The sequence below is a fragment of the Neodiprion virginianus genome, chromosome 4 (genome assembly GCF_021901495.1).
Source record: "Neodiprion virginianus isolate iyNeoVirg1 chromosome 4, iyNeoVirg1.1, whole genome shotgun sequence".
Taxonomy (NCBI): domain Eukaryota; kingdom Metazoa; phylum Arthropoda; class Insecta; order Hymenoptera; family Diprionidae; genus Neodiprion; species Neodiprion virginianus.
In genome coordinates, this window is record NC_060880.1 from 26,310,568 (window position 1) to 26,324,535 (window position 13,968).

At 34.7% G+C, this 13,968-nt stretch overlaps 3 protein-coding genes across 7 annotated transcripts; 2 read left to right on the top strand and 1 right to left on the bottom strand.

The window, feature by feature from the left end:
• Positions 1 to 1,685: 1,685 nt before the first annotated feature.
• LOC124303364 (spermatogenesis-defective protein 39 homolog) lies at positions 1,686 to 4,692 on the top strand. The gene is made up of 9 exons (XM_046760476.1): positions 1,686 to 1,889; positions 1,980 to 2,139; positions 2,751 to 2,932; positions 3,018 to 3,154; positions 3,279 to 3,306; positions 3,385 to 3,529; positions 3,617 to 3,858; positions 4,035 to 4,211; positions 4,464 to 4,692. The coding sequence occupies exons 1-9, from the start codon at positions 1,815 to 1,817 to the stop codon at positions 4,587 to 4,589; spliced, it is 1,272 nt and encodes a 423-aa protein (XP_046616432.1). The 5' UTR covers positions 1,686 to 1,814; the 3' UTR covers positions 4,590 to 4,692.
• On the top strand, positions 4,486 to 8,681 carry LOC124303363 (uncharacterized). Of its 2 annotated transcripts, XM_046760475.1 has the most exons (9): positions 4,486 to 4,612; positions 5,247 to 5,365; positions 5,531 to 5,839; positions 5,917 to 6,002; positions 6,087 to 6,266; positions 6,358 to 6,581; positions 6,709 to 6,926; positions 7,025 to 7,287; positions 7,988 to 8,681. In XM_046760475.1, the coding sequence occupies exons 2-9, from the start codon at positions 5,249 to 5,251 to the stop codon at positions 8,223 to 8,225; spliced, it is 1,635 nt and encodes a 544-aa protein (XP_046616431.1). In that variant the 5' UTR covers positions 4,486 to 4,612; positions 5,247 to 5,248; the 3' UTR covers positions 8,226 to 8,681. The 2 variants fall into 2 exon arrangements, with proteins under 2 accessions (XP_046616431.1, XP_046616430.1); XM_046760474.1 differs by lacking the exon at positions 4,486 to 4,612 and having other exon boundaries at positions 5,036 to 5,365.
• On the bottom strand, positions 7,019 to 13,907 carry LOC124303362 (uncharacterized). Of its 4 annotated transcripts, none has more exons than XM_046760472.1 (10): positions 13,815 to 13,907; positions 13,030 to 13,143; positions 12,790 to 12,932; positions 12,500 to 12,650; positions 11,967 to 12,214; positions 11,814 to 11,874; positions 11,210 to 11,394; positions 9,874 to 11,072; positions 8,938 to 9,081; positions 7,019 to 8,783 (listed from the first exon to the last, which is right to left on the bottom strand). In XM_046760472.1, the coding sequence occupies exons 2-10, from the start codon at positions 13,130 to 13,132 to the stop codon at positions 8,762 to 8,764; spliced, it is 2,256 nt and encodes a 751-aa protein (XP_046616428.1). In that variant the 5' UTR covers positions 13,133 to 13,143; positions 13,815 to 13,907; the 3' UTR covers positions 7,019 to 8,761. The 4 variants fall into 4 exon arrangements, with proteins under 4 accessions (XP_046616428.1, XP_046616426.1, XP_046616427.1 ...); XM_046760470.1 differs by lacking the exon at positions 13,815 to 13,907 and adding an exon at positions 13,660 to 13,808; XM_046760471.1 differs by lacking the exon at positions 13,815 to 13,907 and adding an exon at positions 13,300 to 13,458.
• Positions 13,908 to 13,968: the final 61 nt, after the last annotated feature.

A 13,968-nucleotide genomic window follows, 5' to 3' on the forward strand; every position in this document is an offset into this window, starting at 1 on the left:
ATTTAAAAACTCTAAAACGGAAGTGATGGTTAGGAATGAAGATTTGTGTTACAAGTGTCATTCAAATCCGATGATTGATACTGCTATACTTTCCCACACTCTGCATTAATTAACCTTGACATCGTGTTATTTTTTTTTTGTAACGTTACATTATTCATTTGAGGACTGAAAACACTGTAAGGCTATATCAAGATCTTTCTTAACCTATGCCTACTACGAAAAACATACTTTTCCCGAGAAATCAACTGGATTGAATTTCTGAAAAGCGCTATGCAGAAAGTTTTGACCCAATCACAAAAAGTTGTTATTCTTCTACTGGAACGCAGCGGAATTTACATCATATCCAAGTCAGAAATATTGCTACATCAGGCTGACCTCCGAGTTCACCGAAGATAAATTAGATTAGGTTTAAAACTTTTATAGATATAGATCTTCGTGATCTACGAGTCGTTTCTTAGGATACAAATGCAGTCATTTTTTAAAATTCGTATGGTCTACTTACGTTCAGTTCGTATTTTATTGCATTAGGCAGTAGTAAAAATGTTATCGAGAATGCATTGTTATATTTATATTACGAGTAAGCCAATTAATTATGTTTATGTTGTATCAGAACCGACAGTTTTTCATTCAAACGTTTAGTCCGTTTGAAAGAAATTCGTCGTAGCTTCCGAGTACTTTCGACCGTCTCCAAACTGGTCTGGTTGCAATCTGACTTATTTTCACTCCTGAAAAGATTTTCCGTTCATAACTGCCTTCTGATTGGTCTAGATGGCGTTCATCACCGCTTCCACGAGTGAAAAATAAGTTAGAATAAGGGTCCGACAATTCTCGTTACTGTCGTCAGTCGTGGATGGAAAGCGGACAAGCTAGAACGCGCTCGACATAGTTCACGCATCGTGTTTGATTCTACGATGTGTATATCTTCAATCAACGTACGATGTGTCTAAAATTTGACAATTTTCCATACATTTCGAAATAGTCAATTCAGCATAGGCGAAATTTTGAGCATAAGAGACTAAAATCGCATCATCCTGCCTTAATACTACCTACAAAATTTAACTCGAAATCGAACCCTTCGTATGATATAATTGATAAATAATTTAATGCGGCCGTGAATATCGTAAAACTAAGTGAACCGATACTTTACAGGTGTTAGGTGACGGGTGCACCTTGCACGTATTCATTCCTTGAGACTTCTCTGTTAACTTTGGCACTTTATGTTCATATATCTAGCTTGATTAGGAATAAAATACATTGCACCGCTTTCAACTGCCTATTGTAGGAAGTTTTGAAAATGTTAATAAGAAATTATAAATTGAAAATTTAGCTGTATTTGCAACAGAGGTAATAACTCATATCCCTTGCTAGAAATATAACATAGCTAAAATAATATAATCTATTTATTCAATGATATTAAATACGAATAGTTGTAATGGTTTTGATATCTTACACGTTATCCATACTATTACGGTGTTGATTCAAATTGTTCGAACGTATTTGGAAATTCTTTTTCTCGTCAACTTTTCCGCAAGTGAATGATCGGTTTTTACTTTCACCGTGTCATTTCCGCGTGGACTTGACACTTCGCAGTTCTGCAGACCATCATTTTGACCAATCCAGATGTCATCATAACTTCCACGTGGCCAATTAAATCATACCTTCGTCCTCCATTTTTGGAACACTGACAAAACTGTCGATTATACGTGAACATAATGGATACGTTTTATGTTGGATGCGCGGTCTCTACAAATAACTGACAGTTCGGGCGGCACTCGTGAAACGAAAATTGAGCTTCAAGTTATGTCAGCATAGATATGAATTCGGCAAAAGATGACGAAATTTACTGGAATACTAGTGATAAACTGGTATTTAATTTCGAAGATAACGAGGTGTGTTTTCCAACGTCTGTAAAACTTGATTCTGTTTATAACCTATAATAGCTTCGTAATGAATGAAATGTTCGGTATATTTCTCTCCAGGAATGCCAAATATTCGGTGTATCGCAAACAACAGCGATCTGCTCCCAAGCAGGAACATTCAGCGTTGATGATGATGCAGATGATTACCTAAAATCCGATATCACCCCCTCTAACCTCAAACCTCTGCTGTCTGTTATTTCTGAAAAAACATTAACCAGCAGTACGTATTTTAGGCTGTCGATTCGTCTTTCCTAGGATTATTCGTACAAAAGCTTAACCTTTGACTCCCAGTTTATATTCAATAAAAACTATTCAAAAAATGCTGTGGGTATTCGCACTACAAAGTGTACTTATGCTTGTGTCATGCTCAGTTACTCTGAACGTTTAAGTGTCCAATATTTTCGACTGAGGTTAGAATAAATTTAGAATCCATTGTACTATACGTAGAATTTTAATACAGAATTTCCCTATTCTGTTGCCCTCTAAACCCACGAAGGTTTAGAACTGTGTTGCTGATGTCTGTTGCCTTCAGAAATTTATAAAATGCACTTGGAACTTTGTTGGGGCACAAGACATTTTGACTTGATCTGTACGCAGCACGCATACTATCACTTTTAGTAATTAATGTGCAGCAATGTGTCTGCACTGATCCATGTAGGTTCACTCTATAGTGCGAGTAGACACAGCTAAATAAAAAACAAACTCACAAAGTAGAGAAGGATTGACTGCATGAATCTTGAAAAATGATGATTTCAGGTATTAATTACTTCATGATACAATGTTTCCTGATCAATTTCAATTGCCTCATTCCATGATAATGTATTATTACAGTTTTGAAAGCTGAAAACTTGCACAATGTTCATCAAGAAAAACCACTTGTGCAACCGGACATAACTCTGAGACGAATATTGCTAGGACAGCCGTTTATGTTAGAGCAATATAAATCGCTTGCAAGTAAAACAGAATTACTTGACTCAGCCATTGCCTCTGGTGATGGAAATGCCATTTTGATTGTTCGTACAGTAGACACAAAATTAATTCTTGTTTTATAATGTTTGATACAATGAAACTGAATGTGTAGAGTATGTTTGTCTACAGGTGATAATATTCATTGCCAAAACGCTGAAGCAGTCTCTGATCCAGCGGCTACTTCTGGAGAGACCTGAAGCAGTCAACATATACATTCGTTATCTTGCTACAACCTTGCGCACAAATGAGCTCACCGATCTTTTGACGTAAGTTTTGAATTTCAATTTGTAAGTCCAGATTTTACTTGTAATATAAGTGAGATACTTTTTAAGATGTGCTATATAATATAGTGGTATCTAATTCGAAAGCAGATTACCTGTTATTTTTCAGAATGTTAGGGCGTTCCAAAGATGCTGCCGTGAGTACCAAACAATGAGTAGAAAGTTATTGTTATATAAGACATTGAGAAGTTTTTATAAATTTTGTAGTTTTTTAGATGACAAACTTACAAATTGTTTTAAAGAATACACCCAACATTGAAAGGCTATTACAAAAGCTACAGAACTGCTGTAGAATGCATTTTACTGCGTTGTCAGATTGTCGGGAAGGGTTTTATGTACAAAATTATATTAAGCTTCTTGGTAAGTAATCGAATCTTGCAATTCTCTGGTAATTACAAGGGACATGGAGGCTTTCATGTTTTAAAAACTCTACTTTCCTCCTGACAGAGTGGCAAGTAGCAGTAAAGGCTACAGAATTCAGCAAACCACTTGACATCCATTCGTCTGTATTGGATTGCCTGCAGAATGCTTGCCAGCATCATTGGAATGCTTCGGAAGGCTCGCTTGTGTCACCTACAAATCTTTCTAAGCAGCATGATGTCTCGCCGAGACAATACCAATGTGTAGCTCTGACCACTAGAGCATCCATGCAAGCGTGGGATGACATTGAATCCATAGTTTTAACTAAGGTAATTTTCATTACCAGTTTTTGAAAATTTCATCTGCACTACATGAGTTAGATATTCGGTACCATGCTTGTTATACCAATTGGTTTTTGCTTTAGTATTAAAATTTCTCGTCACATTGTTTGTGGAACACTGATTGCCTTATTTGGAAATCAGAGTTTTATTAAATATATTCTCAGGGATGGCTTGGCAGCAAAAAGTTACAGACGAGTCTAGCGATAGAAGATATTTTGCAAATTCTTCATGAAAATCAAGCTCCTTCTTCTCTGCTTGCCAAATTTCTTAGTTACATAGACGATTTGGACAGAAGACTCAGTTTAGCAAAAAAGCTTCAATGTCATCGAGCCGTTATAGATGTGAGTATGTTCCTGTAAAATCAGTTCAAATGCAGTTTTTTTACACTTAACGGTTTTAATACACAATATGATGATATTATTTCGAACGAAAGCAATCTATTGGGCAGTAATAATGGATAGTCCGTGGTAAATAATAATATCAGTAGTCAAAACTTATGATTGCCTCAGTAACACTTTAATGATAATCTTTGATGAACAATTGTGTACTACTTTACAATATTATTTTATACTCATACATTTAATTTTTCTTAGATATTTGTATTACAAAGAGATCGTGTGGCTTTGAGTGAGTACAAATCTAGCCTTCACTCGCAGTCAGAGCAATACTTTTATGCTGAAAATGCGTTACGTGCCTCGACAGTGAAGTGGAAAAATTAATTTACCATAGCGGTTAACTATATGTATGTATATGCAATTATTATACTAAAGTAAATATTCATCACAAACATAATACTCAATACACGTATGTTTATATCATTAATTCTATTCTATTTTTTCCTTCAACATTCTAAAGCTTTAGATCTGTATTGTTCCTTATGTTACACTAGGATTAATGCTATTGTCATTATCATATGAAACTCAAGTCTAAGTGACCGACATAGATGTACTGTCTGCTCAGTTAATAACTAATGAACACAGATACGTGAATTAGATTGATTATGGGATATGAAATCGTACAATTTGGACTTGCTATTCATGTCACTAAGCAGTTGACATGAATGCAGGCTGCTATTGATGGTTATATTATTTATTTAGGAGCTTCGATCCCCTACTCATCAGTTTTGATTCTGCTTTTGAACAGTTCATAAGTTCACTAGTGAATAATGTTTGCAGTTTCTTTTAGTTGTATATTATTTTTGCTAATAAGGCTCAGCACAGCAGATCATATGATGCAATTGGTTATCAAAGCGTTTTCCGAATACAATTCAGTCCACTGTCACATTTTACTGTTTTCGAGTGCAGGCATATTCTATGAGCAAAGAGCATTGGTCGATTTTTATAAAGCTACTATACTGAATAATTATGCACCAACAGTCATGGAAAATATAATTGACGAAAGTGGAAGAAGCAATACCTTCGACAGACAAAATCAATGCGTTAGACCTCTCAGATCATTTATTATGGGTAATGTTAGTAACATCGCCAAGTATATGGTAAGACAAATAATATTTTATATAATTTGTAGTCTCTGAAACACTTTGTGCTTGAATTTTTTTTTAAATTTCAAACATTGTTTAATGACGCTAATATGAATTAAAATCTGTAGTATTCAGCCATACTTTGAAGGTTTATACGATTAATTGATAAAATTTTGTTAGGTTATAGCAGAAAGGAGTAAAAATACATTAAAAGATACATGGTTGTTGTTTGTAAAAGACAGTTATGAGCAAGAATTGATAATCAGTCAAGTAGAACTTTCTATAAGAAGCGAAGTATACATAGCTAGACGAACAGTTGATGGATATGAATTTTGGGAAATTTATCAAACTGCAAAGCGAGAGTCAATTAGTGTAATCTATTATGGTAATTGGACCATCGATGCAGGTTTAACTGTAACGGAATTGAGCATCTTGGAGCGACGACATAATTTCAGAGGAGCTGTTCTTCGTGCTATTATGTTCGAAACGGTAGTTGCAATGTCAATACTGGCTTCTAGGGTTATCTGTTGTGTAACAATATTCACACATTTGCAAATGAATTTCAGGACAGGTATACTGAAATTAAGGAAAGTCTTCAAACGCGATTAATGAAATGTGTTTGGAATTTGCTAGAAAAGAAGTTAAACTTTACGTGGGTAAAATCAGATCTATAGATCTAGCGCAGCTGTAGACAAGTCCACGCTCATATTTCACATGTTTTCTCATGTTTCTATAGGACAAAACCTGTGGTCTTGGCAGATAATTATTGGGAACATCGGGTTCACAATAATAAGTGGAATGACATCATTGTTGGATTATTAGCTGAAAATAAAGCAGATGTATCCATGATAGCCCCCTCGGTGGAGTCCTTCAGCCCACATATTATAGATCAGAGTGGCCTCCTTGACAAAACCGAGTATGTTTATAATGGACGCATGAGCGTGTTATAAACTCCTGTATTTATTAGCTATAGTCACTACTCAAATTTAATACTCATTTAAATAAAGGTATAGAATATTTCTAAAAAAATGGGAAGTTGGTCTGGACTCATGGTTTCATTTTTTTGATCCACTGAGACCAAATGTATGGTATCTCACAGTTTTCATGACTGTTATGTTATCAGTAATGATACTATTGATGAATCGCCTTGCCTGCAAAGTTGGTCTTATGAAATCTCGGTATTATTATTCAGATGTGTGTATTGCACTACATCGCATGTTATGCTTACAAGGTACGTATTTTATATAGTTTTGCATGAAATCAATCACCTAGATCCACCTTTTATTACTATACTTTCATTAGGGGGTTGTGCATTCCATTACGACTAGATATTATAATGTTCTGTTTCTTATATCTAGGAGGAGATATACAACAAGAAATGTCTTCCATGAGTCTGCTATTTGTGTTTATAAATTTTTGGGCATACTTAATTCAAATCATGTATTCAGCTGCTTTGGCTTCTAGCATGGCTATCAAACACTATGAAGTTCCATTTCATTCATTCAAAGAACTTTTGGCAGATGGCAATTACGAATTCGGTGTTCATCGATACAGCTTAGAATACGCTCTTTTTTACGTAAGTAAAATTTTCGTTCCATTTTATTAAAAAATAAGTTATTTATTTTTGTAAGTTTTGTAAATTTAGTTTATTCTATTAAAGACTATTAATTACAGAAAACGAACGATACGTTTCTTATGAAATTGAATACAGCTATGATGGAGCAAAATGTGTCGAAGCTACCGACGACATATTTACAAGGATTGCAACGAGTTTGTTCTGAAAACAAATATGCATTTATGGCTAGCAAACTGCAAGTTTTTGAATTACAATCTCAATTACCTTGCGAGCTTCACTACTTAACAGATGAAGAATATACAGTGAATACTGCCTATGCTATGTCTAAACATAACGAGTATTTGCCCCTCATCAATGGATGGTAAAACAAAACAGTGTATATGAGGCGGTTCCAGCTCAGTTGGATAATTTTTCAGAGTATAAGCCACCAATTTTTTTGCCATTTAAGATTTTGAATCTTTACTCATTCAAACAATTAGTATGCTAAAGTTACCCGCATTTGAAAGAACAACAATTGTTGATATTCATTGTGACTCCTATCCCTTATTATCACCTGGAGATCAACAGCTTTATTCCTGTATGAAAATTTGTCTTACTTTGGCTTTTGATGTCATGTTTCCATGCATTTTTACATTTTCAACATGATTGTTTTCAAAAATGTTCGAATTCATAGTCTGACAATGAATGGTGAAAAGTTTGCATTCCCAAATTACTTTTGAAAATATCCTTCAGACAACAGGAAGTAAAGATGCAAATTCAAAGATTACTCCTCATGCGCAGAAGTGTTGACCTTTTTAAAAATTTTAGCGAGATAAATACCAAATCACCCTACAACTGGGTAAATGATTCTGTAAAATTGCCTTTTTTTAAATTAAGAACCAAAATTTCGTACGTGTTAAAATGACAGTTCCATGTACAGAAAAGTGATTCGGATGAGCTGGACGCCCCGCCTCATATGAAATATGACTATGATTGCATATTAGAGATTCATATTGCTACGAAATCATTAGGAATTTGTTGAATATGCACGATAGTTACACACTAAACAATTTTTTCCATAGGTTGTGCAAATTGAAGGAAACTGGGTTGATAAGCAAAATTAATCGCAATGTGCTAGGGCTTGGACAACATTTCTCGGATGATTCACGGAGTTTTAGAAGCAGAGAACTTCAAGATACAATCATTTTACAACTTCTGTTTATTGTAGGGATTGTATTATCCATTGTAACACTTTTTGCCGAAAGAACATATAACAGGATGAGAAGAAATGGTGTGAAAGCAAGAAGTGGTCACAATTAGGAACAGGACAAGTAGTTTGACTTAATTATACTGGCATATTCATGAACAACAACCGATCTGAATTAATTGAAGGTTTTTACTCTTCAAATTGTACCGTGTACAAGAAAAAAAATTCAGTATTTCGTTTAACAAAATTTTGTCGTTGATTTGTGCATTTACTTACAAATTTCGAGCTTGAATGGTATTAAACAATGAAGCTTAAAAAATATTCTACGTGAGCAAATAAAGAAAATACTTGATTCTAAAGCAAATGCTTTTTGTACTTTGTGTGAACACAAATTACTGATTCAACTCCTCCACAATAAACAAACACAAAATCAATATGATTGTGTAAGTTCGGCCATGTTTGAGGGCTATACAAATATGATGTGTGTAACAACGTGTATTACAAGTCATGTTGATAATATATGAATGTAAATGACCTTCAATTGGAGCTTCTTATACTAACATAATTTACAGTAAAAAAAAGTATAAGGTTAATAACGACGTTTAAAAATGTAGTCCCAAATAGAACTTCTTATGGTTCGGTAAATCGTTCAGGTGTTTCTTCTGAGTTTTCTGGAAAAGATAATATTCATAAGTGTTATTCAATACAAAGAATTTTGTTCATAATGAGACTATTTTATTCATTGACCAATGGTTAAACTATTTTAAAGTTAATGTTACTTCGGGGAAGTACTTAATTGAGTTGCTAATAACAGCTATAACTTACTTTAGTAAACTTGGCTCTTTTAAATTGACTGGTACTCTTTGTCGTCTGGGCCTGCTCACTTCACTTGTACTGTGTGTACTGCTATTGCTATCAGTAACTGCATCAGAATTTCTACTGTCGAGCATCCCCTGATTTGCTGTGTCGCTAATGAAAGAAATGCCAAATCATATTTTGAGAAACTATTCAATAATTTGAAGTAATTGAAACGAAAAGGTTTGAGTTTAATAAGGAGTGTTGGATGCGTGGTTAATTTTTCTTAAACATTTATATAATAATGTCGAAAGTCTGGAACAAATTCTGTTCAATACTTGAAGCTTTTGCGTAAATGTTACAAATTTTCTGAGGAGTACGTGTACATAACGATCTCATCATGAACATTTTGCAATTAGAAGATTGAGTAAATAGGAATAAAAATATGCTCAACGTTTTTTATTGTTTATTCAAATTTTCAAATTTAAAACAGTCATGGCCATGCAATTTTTTAATTCATCTGATAGTAACCGTTCCAGAACATATTGACGTAGCTATTGCTGTGAGAAAAATCTCAACTGTGAGCAAAGACATTAGATTTCAAATTGAATCTATGTACACATGACAACTCTTGTTTTTATGTGTATTGTAAAATATACTGCAATTATCGAACTCAGTGACCAAAAAGGGATGAGTCAATCCTACATTTAATGATATTGGGATAAATTATTTAGAATAAATTGAAGTTTTATTCAAATATTTTTTTGAAATTTTTGGCACATATTAGGTATCTAGGTATGCAAAACCACCCACGTGTACATACCTAAAATATAGTTTACGTCAAATACATTATACTCCAAGTATACCTTTGCATCAAGGAGTTCTTTCAATGGATTGATAAATGGATTTTATGATACTGGGAATCTAAGTGAAATGAAAGTAAGTATGAGATTAAATTATACATACAAGTCAGTGGTTTTGTCTATAATGCTCTGATCAGGAGTTGTTGACTTTGCTTTCATGCGGCTGTCGGTGAGCTTTTCCAGCAAAACTTTGGCAGTGCTTGGGTCTTTGACAGTTGTGAGCTTTTTTGGCTTGGTCAATTTTCTTTTAAGTACCAACTCAGAGTCTGAATCACTAGATTCATTTTCGTCAAAAGTTACATTTTTGGCGAGTTTCTTTTTTTTGGTTGGACGTTTTGGTTTATGAATTTTGGGGAGGTCATCAATTCTCGGTAGTTGGAGACTGACATGATTCGAAAATCTGTTCTCGACATTTTCGTCATACAAGTTTGGTGGGCCATTAGATTGTACTATTCGTTGAATTGTAGTTGTAACTTCCGGTTCTGAATCGTTAGATTCCATGGGGGCTGCAACAGGACTATTTAAAACTGGTAACCGAAGATCATTGATATTAAACCTAGAAAGTTGAGGTCTTTTGGCAATCTGCAACATGATCGTATCTTCTTCAACATCATCATCTTCAATATAACGTCGACGCCGATCTGTTACAAATTCATGTGATCGATTCATTGTAATTAATTCATCTGATTGATTCATAGTTAGATTACAAGACGGTTCATCTCTGTTTTCATAGCTGTTCAGTGAGTGAACTACATTGACTGGATTTAAAGCAACATTTTCAATACTCTCATCCTCAATGTGACGATTTGAAATATCTGCATTAATATCATTCAGATTAGAGTTTAATTTAGTCGTTGGAACATGCAGGAGTCTTTGGCGAGTATTAATGCACTCCGTAAATTCCATATCATCTTCAGAATCGTTCCCTACTCCTTTTTCGGAGTCTGATGAGTCTATTTTTCTTACAACGTGCTTTCTACTGAAAATTTGCGCAGTATTTTCGACGTCTGTATCTTCAAGTGACGGATCATTGGTAGAACGATTTAGTAACCAGCTGGGTCCTTCCAAAGGGTCTTCCACTTCTGGGTCGATACCTGTATCTTGTATTGTTTTTGAGCTTTTTTCAGTCTGTAATTTTTGAAGATTTGGAGGGGTCTGTAGTGTGTTGTCGAAGCTTTTTCGTAACCCTTTGGTCTTTTGCATACTGATATCAAGATTGGATGAGTCTGCATCAATATTTTGCGAATCATTTTCTCCACTGTTTGATAGCCGCAAGTCTCCGTTTCCCCGAGAGTCTCGCAACTGCAATGAATTAGACAAAATGTTAAATTTATAATTGGTATGTGCTAAAAAATTTAATACCACTGTGCGGTTAGAAAACTACGAGTTTAATGAGCAATTAAATTTTCTACATTCCAGACTTGATTAAAGTAACAAACCATTCTAATGTTAATCGTTTGCGAATTTCTTAGCAGCTTAGAAACATCGCATAATGCAACGCTAGGGCTTTGTATTTGATTAATAAGGGTCTTTCCATGTTTTCTTGTACGTCTATTGGAAAGCTCCCCAGAATGTCGTCCAGATAGCCTCGTCTCCGATCTGTCGAGTGTACCTGCCTCGTCATCTGCAAAAAGATGATCGACCACTTAAAATATTTCGTTCTTATTCAGGACAGTATTAAATTATTAATGTGTATTTTGTGTTCAGGGGGATGCAGGGTTATCAAACTAAAGGCTACTACTGTATCCTTCTTGAAAATTTGCCACTGAAACTTCAGTTGCTAACGGCGAGTTTTTCAGTTTTCAATTTACAGCCGTTTGAAATTAGGATATCTAGAAGCGTCTAATGGCTCAGGACATGGCAGGCGAACTGTGTCATTAAGTAAGAAGTGAAATTGGCCAATTTCAAATGGCTGTAGCTCGCAAATCGTAAAAAAAAATTTCTCATAAACGTCCGCAGTCACTGCTGCTGATTTTTACGAAGAATGCATTGAAAGCCTACGATGGAAAAATTTCAGATCATTCTGTAGTTATAAAAGCTTACCGTCAACTCCTACGAATTCTACTGGTATTCTCTCAGGCTGTCTTCGTCTGCGCTCACTTTCCTAGGATCATAAAATGTGTTTGAAAGTATTATCTTTTGTTTCCATTGATTCTAAGTTCATGGGAAAATGGAAGAAACAACGCTAGTACATACATATCCAAGCCTGCTGGAATTTGTGATAGCTGCAGTATGTCTAGACCCGCTCGTATTGATTGTGGAATGATCATGATGCTCTGTAGATGTTTCTTGGATAACACTGAGATCTAGCAAATTGTTCAGCCGTGACATATTAACTCTGCGTAAATTAATTGTAGGTTTAGTAATTGTGTGACCGCTGACCATGGGCTTGACTACTCCTCGTGCTGGAGATTTCGTGGAAAGTCTACGAGTTGATTCTCGTCCTAGAAATAAGGGGTAGTTATACATGGTGTGTCTGAAGTCTGGATGTAGGAATTCTTGTATTCCATTAGTGTATTTGTGCTTAGACGAAAATATCATATCATTTTGGGATGTACAATTGATACTTGTTGGATGCAACACAAATTATCTATCTACAAATTTATTCTGCATTTTTACAGCTAAAGAATTTGTGCAATAAACCGTTTTTTTCACAATATAAGAAACTTTGCATGATGATGGATGTATAATTGTACAACAAAAAGTAAAAAAATTATTGATCTTCTTACTTGTGGAAAGACTAGTGTTACTTTGCAAACTAGTGTCATTTTTACGTGAAAATTGTTGGCAACACATTATAGTCTGTGTCACATAGTTTGTCATCGTTACTAACATAGACAACATTTCCTTGGCATTGTTTTGTATATCTGTAAGCATCATCTGCAAAATAAATAAAGAAGATTGTTACAAATATATTAATATAGTTCATTTTAATCACGTTGGATTAAAAATACAAAGTGTATTTTTTTTGTAACTGATGATCTCTTTAGGGAGGAAAGAGGATATGAGTTATTTTTACATCACGCTTGTTGCACGCCAGTCTCAGTGTCTGTAACTGACTAGTGAGATCGACTTTTTCGGAGAAGAGTAATTGATTTTCTTGTTTTTGAATTGATAAAGCCTTTGCCAATAACCTGTTGTTGGTCTTCAGTTTTCCGCATACTAAAATTGATCAGAGAACTTATGTGTTATTTGTATTTATTATATATTGTTTGGCAAATAAACCTTTGAATGATTATTTGAACATTTCATAACTTACATGGATTGAAAGGTCTGATTTTAGAGTTTCCTGCAAACTTTTGGCCTCTCTTGGCCAATACTTTACTTCTGTTGACACGGCGTTGTCTTGCAATTGATGGCATTTTGGTTAATTCTGTAACGATAGCACAAGGAAATGATTGATCATTGGACTCAAATTGCATTTGAAACATTAAACTATGATTGAAGGTATTTATCTTTTAGGTTATGATACAATATAAGTGTTCACGATACATAAGTTTAGGTCATTTATATTTAAATTCGATGTTACCTGATTACATTTAAGAATTGAAGTTTAGTTGTCGTTAAGTGCTAATGGTATTAGGATTGCAAGGGAGCGTAATTATGATCTACATTAATCACAAACTGGCTGAAATGATTCCAGGAGAATGATCTGACCAATGTTGGGCAAAATATAATTTAGCGTATCAATCGTGAACACTAGGATTTTACAGTGTTTAGATTTTGGAAAGTATTGCATTAACGATTTGATTTTAGCGTGACGATATATTCTTCATGAAGAAATAGTGCTGAATTAAAAGGTGACAGACTACGAAAAATGCGAAATGTTTAGCTCATTTTAACTTTGGTTACAACATCTTTGGAGAAATATCACGATGTTTTCAATTACCGTTAAAGGAATAGTTTTTCGATCTCTTAACCCAGCCACCGGGGTCTCGCGCGAACGATGCGTGAGTTTTTGGCAGAAGACGCTTGATCCACGTCTGTCGTCGGCTTAGCAATTATTGATACAAAAGTCATTGAGGTTATTCTAAATCAACATACTTCAAGCGAAAATGTAGGCGGATGTTAGAAAATTCGGAACGCAAAGGCTTGTTCTTGTTGGTGCAAATTCGACAACACAGCTTCGAAACGTATGTAAGACCGTGACAACCGTGATTGTGATTCGACTATGATAATGGAACGGTGGATACGGACC